The sequence below is a fragment of the Wasmannia auropunctata genome, unplaced genomic scaffold (assembly GCF_000956235.1).
Source record: "Wasmannia auropunctata unplaced genomic scaffold, wasmannia.A_1.0 LD336078.1, whole genome shotgun sequence".
Lineage (NCBI taxonomy): Eukaryota > Metazoa > Arthropoda > Insecta > Hymenoptera > Formicidae > Wasmannia > Wasmannia auropunctata.
In genome coordinates, this window is record NW_012026812.1 from 5,898,763 (window position 1) to 5,904,949 (window position 6,187).

At 35.8% G+C, this 6,187-nt stretch overlaps 1 protein-coding gene across 1 annotated transcript in view; it reads left to right on the plus strand.

Moving 5' to 3' along the window:
* LOC105449152 overlaps nucleotides 1–1,860 on the plus strand; it is a 12,803-nt gene extending 10,943 nt beyond the window's left edge. Inside the window, exon 4 of the mRNA XM_011688152.1 lies at nucleotides 1,784–1,860. Coding sequence (XP_011686454.1) covers nucleotides 1,784–1,860 — 77 coding nt within the window. The remainder of the gene's footprint in view (nucleotides 1–1,783) is intronic.
* Nucleotides 1,861–6,187: the final 4,327 nt, after the last annotated feature.

Consider the following 6,187-nt stretch of genomic DNA (forward strand, 5'->3'; position numbering starts at 1 on the left):
AATGGTCATAATCGGCGCGGGGGCAGATCGTCCCTCCTTATCCGGCTACGGCCTTTATATGTAGAATCTTATTTTGGATTTTATATATAGACCAGATCAGAAAAATAAGTTCTTTGGGAGTTTGGTTTGTCGAATTTTGTAAGCTTCCCGAGAGCTAAGCAAAGCGAACTCATTAAGAGTTTGATTTCCCGAATTTTATAAGCTTCCCGCAAGCTCAGCAAAGCGAACTCATTAAGAGTTTGATTTCCCGAATTTTATAAGCTTCCCGCAAGCTCAGCAAAGCGAACTCTCTAGAAGTTTGGTTTGTCGAATTTTATAAGTTTCCCAAGAGCTCAGCAAAGTGAACTCTTTAAGAACTTAATCGGAGCTTTGTGCTGTGTGGGGAAGTTCTGTAGCTCATATGTACAAAATGCTTACGTGTCCCCCCAAATCGGATTACTTGCACGAATAATACAAAACCTTTTGAGTTATGATTAAAAGCCTAGGAAAAAAGAAATCCTTACGACTGTAAATTATGGTAATTCGTACGCTTAGCTAAGGCAAAAATTGCGTCTAGCAGTAAGTGTCGTATTTTGCAACAGATGGCACTTCAATAAGTTAGATAAGAACATGAACATGTTTGAGTGAGACAAAAGAGAATGTGAAAAGTTCATTTAGAGATACCACTGACACCGAAGAATCTGTTTTATCGACCTCGAGCAAATTTTTCCGATTTTCTAGCATCGTCTTAAGAAACCACTATCTCGGCTTTCAGGAATCGCAGGACATTGTTCCTTAGCGCGTTTTCAAGAGTAAGGCCTTTACTTTAAAATGACATAAGTGAAATTTTTCGTCATTCATTAAACTGTTTTTTCATGAAAACCAAAAGCAGTGAGTGTTAAAATCTTACAAATGTTACGACCTTGCAGCTTACCGTGGGCAAAGGAACAATGAGACGAAAAACGTCATCACATTAATTTTAAAGCCAAGAACATTTCCTTTAAAATGGCATAAAGAAAATTGTTCTAGCTTGCCTAGGAGCTAAGTTATCAGGTTCCAAAGTAGATCCTATTTTTTGCAAGATTTTGATTAAGTACCACTGGCATTCGCGTTATCCGATGTGCACCATGAGGAGGTTGCTGGGTCGGAATTTGCACATCATTGTGTGCGTGCGTGCGTGCGTGCGTGCGTGTGTGTGTATGGTATATAAATGGGTGGTTGTTAAATGTGGATAGATGAATAGGTGTATGTGCCCTACTACTCAATATGAGGTATTCTCGCCCCTTCGGCGAATCACCTCAAGCAGTCTGTTCCTCATATTGATACATCTACTGATTTCATTTTGAGGAATTTCCTAACAAATCTCTTGGAGAATTCTTTCGAGTTTTGCGAGCGTTGTTGGCTGTCTTGGATCATAATCTCTCCACCGACTAATTGTAAGTCCCAGACATGTTCAATAGGATTCAGTTTTGGGCTTACTGCTAGATAATTGAGAACCGTGATATCGTGATTCTGTAGAAACTTACTCTTGTCAGCGCAGCGTTATGAGAACGAGTATTATTCTGTATAAGAATAAAACGGTCTCAAATCACAATGACTAAACGTACAAACTTAGCGGTAATTCCTCCTCCGGGTTTAACAGCAGCCCGATATATCGATGAAATTCTTCGGCCATAAGTTCTACCCATCCAACAAAGATTTGGAGACCATTTTATTCTTATGCAGGATAATGCTCGTCCTCATAACGCTGCGCTGAAAAGACAGTTTCTATAGAATCACGATATTACGGTTCTCAATCATCCAGTATTAAGCCCAGACCTGAATCCTATTGAACACGTCTGGGACTTGATGGGTCGTCGAGGAATAGACTGCTTGAAGTGATTCGCTGAAGGGGCGGGAATACCTCATATTGGGTAGTATGCGCACATACACCTATCCATCTATCCACATTTCACAACCACCCGTCCATCTACCACGCACACGCACACGCACACGCACACGCACACGCACGCACGCACGCACGCACGCACGCACGCACGCATGCACGCACACAATAATGTGCAAACTCCGACCCAGCAACCTCCTCGTGGTGCACATCGGATAACGCGAATGCCAGCGGTACTTAATCAAAATCTTGCAAAAAATAGGATCTACTTTGGAACCTGATAACTTAGTTCCTAGGCAAGCTAGAACAATTTTCTTTATGCCATTTTAAAGGAAATGTTCTTGGCTTTAAAACTAATGTGATGACGTTTTTCGCTTCATTGTTGCTTTGCCTATGGAAAGCTGCAAGGTCATAACATTTTTAATATTCTAACACTCTCTGCTTTTGGTTTTCATGAAAAAAAGTTTAATGGAACGAAAAATTTTACTTATGTCATTTTAAAGTAGAGACCTTATCCTTGAAAACGCACTAAGGAACAATGTTCTTCTAGAAGCCGAGATATTGGTTTTTTAAAATCGTTAAAATTTTAAAGTGCTCCTCTAATTTTTTTGTGTAGTATACATATACATATTAAATATATATACAGATATTATACATATACCAAATTAACTTAAAATAACAAGGACTCCTTAAATATAAATAATGTGTTTAAAAATGGGCTGTTAGGAGTCGGCGCGCTAAATGGTGCGCAAATACATATGTGAACGGCTTGTATTAGACAATAACATAATTCACTTAACTAATACTTCTTACAAGCGTTTCGGTTCCGTTCGAGCCATTTTCAGTGTAACACCACTCAAGTACTTCATCGTGCATTCACCGTCGTTCGAAACTGAGGATGTCCATCGTGGATGCCAATTCTCATGATTAAAAGCTTCAAAAGCTGGTTGATTAGCCGGATGGGAGACTATGTATGTGATATATTAAATTAATATGTAATGTCTTGGTTACAAGGTCTTTGCATAAATAAGAACGGCTAAGAGAACTTACTTCAGGATCGCACACCGGATAAAACATTTCCGCATATGACATAAATAAATCAAGTCGAGTACACAATAAGTCACGCGAATAAAGTTTAAAACAATAAACTAGATTGAAAGAATAAAAAAACTTGTAAAATTAGATTCAAGTATATCATTCTGGTCGGAGCACGTCTATTCTTTACGAAGTCACAAGTAAAAGTGACATTTTAATAACAAACGAGGACAAAAGTCAAACTAATTTGTATAGAGAGGCACAGGCAATGTTTATTAATCAGAGAAATGTAAGATTGATGTAATCCCTCTGTATCCGTTTGCATATTTAAACCATTTTGTTGTTGTTGTATATGTATCATTTTTGAAATTAGTCTTTTATTAAAAATTTTTTCAATATCCAGGATCTCTATATTTTTCCAATCAAATTCGTGGTGCATCCTATGGTCAGTGATTACAGATTGATTGGTTGTGTTCTGTCGAATATGATTTCTATGTTCTTTTATTCTCGTTTTTACTTGCTATGTGTCTGACCGACATAGGAAGCATCACAATTATTACAATTAATTTTGTACAACGTTCTTATTTAATAATTTCGGGAGAGGATCTTTATGGACCTTGATAAATCTTTGTAATTTATTCATGCTGAAAAACGACAATTTAGTATCAGTATTATTAATAACGTTTATAAATTTATCTGAAATTGTTTTAATATATGGTACTGTGAACCAATTCCGTTTTAATCTAACACACGTATTTTTTGGCATTGGATAATTGTTAATTAAGTGTTTTAATCTATAATTTATAGTTTTGAAAATAAAATCAAGTGGGTAGTCGTTCTTCAGTATTATTGAGTATTAGATTCTGCTTGTCTATTTTTTTATTTCATGTTTCGTAAAGTATATATATTCCTTAAGGCTGTAAAAGCATAATGTTATGTACGCGCCCTAATGTTGCGATGCGAGCGCGGCCCTAAGCGAGGATTTCCGTTACTGTACCTTTTTTTGTTTTACTCACTGCCCTACGTTCTGCGCTGCCGCACTCTTGTCTTTTACGTTACGCGCAATTTTGGTTTACTCAGTTTTGTCAAGTGTTATTATAATAAAACAGTGTTTGTTCTTTATAACGGAATAATTGTTTTTGGGACATCCTCTCCCGTTGCTGGATTCTCCTGAAGCCGTTCAGGAAAGATAATCTTAACAAGTATTACTTAAGAATTGAATTAAACATAACATTACTTAGCGTAGTGAGTTCCGCACAAAATTTCTAAAATTTTGTCTCGCGAATAAGATTGTACCACATCTGTACGGCATACACAATACTTTACGCCAATCCCAACCTTTTTCATAGCAGATCTAACACTAACTATATCAGATTGAAAGAGCAGTATATTTCACGACTTTTAAAAATCGAATTGAATGATGGGTATAAGACAATTTGACGTAATTCTCGCACTCAGATTCTCCATCTTGTGCGCAACATTACGGGTCAACTGCCTTATCATATTTATAATTCCTTTTCTGTAAACAAGAAAATATATTTCGCTCGATTTTCGCCAGAGGGGTAGGATTGACAGCAAAATTAATTTTGTCTCTTATTTCTATGGTAAATTGTACACGGAGAGAATTTTTTTTTAATTTACTCTGAAAATCATGTTAATTGTGGAACAATATAGTACCTATTTAGGCAAATTTTATTGTGCACTACAATAAATTTTACAGTAGTAAAATACAGTAAAATTTATTGTAGTGCACAGTAAAATTTGCCTAAATACTATATTGTCCCACAATTAACATGATTTTCAGAGTAAATTATAAAAAAATTCTCTCCGTGTACAATTTACCATAGAAATAGGAGACAAAATTAATTTTTTAGATACGACATTAATTGTTAAAGACAATAATATTAAATTTGACTAGTATAAAAAATCCACTTTTTCGGGGAGGTATTTGAGCTATTTGTCCCAGCACCCGGTTTCTCAAAAAAGAGGCACAATCATAGGAATGATTAACAGGAACTTTCTTCTTTCACATCCAGAGTTTCATCAAAAAATTTTTGAATTCATAGTGGATGTCCTACTAAAGAACGACTGTCTACTTGATTTTATTTTCAAAACTATAAATTATAGATTAAAACACTTAATTAACAATTATCCAATGCCAAAAAATACGAGTGTTGGATTAAAACGGAATTGGTTCACAGTACTATATATTAAAACAATTTCAGATAAGTTTAGAAACGTTATTAATAATACTGATACTAAATTGTCGTTCTTCAGCATGAATAAATTACAAAGATTTATCAAGGTCCATAAAGATCCTCTCCCGAAATTATCAAATAAGAACGTTGTATACAAAATTAATTGTAACAATTGTGATGCTTTCTATGTCGGTCAGACACGTAGCAAGTAAAAACGAGAATAAAAGAACATAGAAATCAAATTCGACAGAACACAACCAATCAATCTGTAATCACTGACCATAGGATGCATCACAATCACGAATTTGATTGGGAAAATATAGAGATCCTGGATGCTGAAAGAATTTTAAATAAAAGGCTAATTTCAGAAATGATACATATACAACAACAACAAAATGGTTTAAATATGCAAACGGATACAGAGGGATTACATCAATCTTACATTTCTCTGATTAATAAACATTGCCTGTGCCTCTCTATACAAATTAGTTTGACTTTTGTCCTCGTTTGTTATTAAAATGTCACTTTTACTTGTGACTTCGTAAAGAATAGACGTGCTCCGACCAGAATGAAATACTTGAATCTAATTTTATAAGTTTTTTTATTCTTTCAATCTAATTTATTGTTTTAAACTTTATTCGCGTGACTTATTGTGTATTCGACTTGACTTTATGTCATATGCGGAAATGTTTTATCCTATGTGCGATCCTGAGGTGAGTTCTCTTAGCCGTTCTCATTTATGCAAAGACCTTATAACCAAGACATTACATATTAGTTTAATATATTGTTACGTCCAATCCCCGGGAAATGATTTATCTTTGAAGTAAGGAAAAATCAAAAGAGAGTCCCGTTTAGGAACGATTCGAAGGAAGGAGGGGGGATACGGAAGGACGTAACCAGATAGCCTGTCTCGCAAATAGGCGCGGTGGCATATGTGCGAGTCGAAGGCGCTTAAACCGGACTTGACATGCGAGTCAACGTCCTGAAGGGACGATATTACTTGATCTCAAGCCAGCGCGATCGTTGGTCCTGTTTTGGTCAAGGAACTTAATCCTTTTGACCCAGGATCGGACCAGTGCGATTTTCTGCA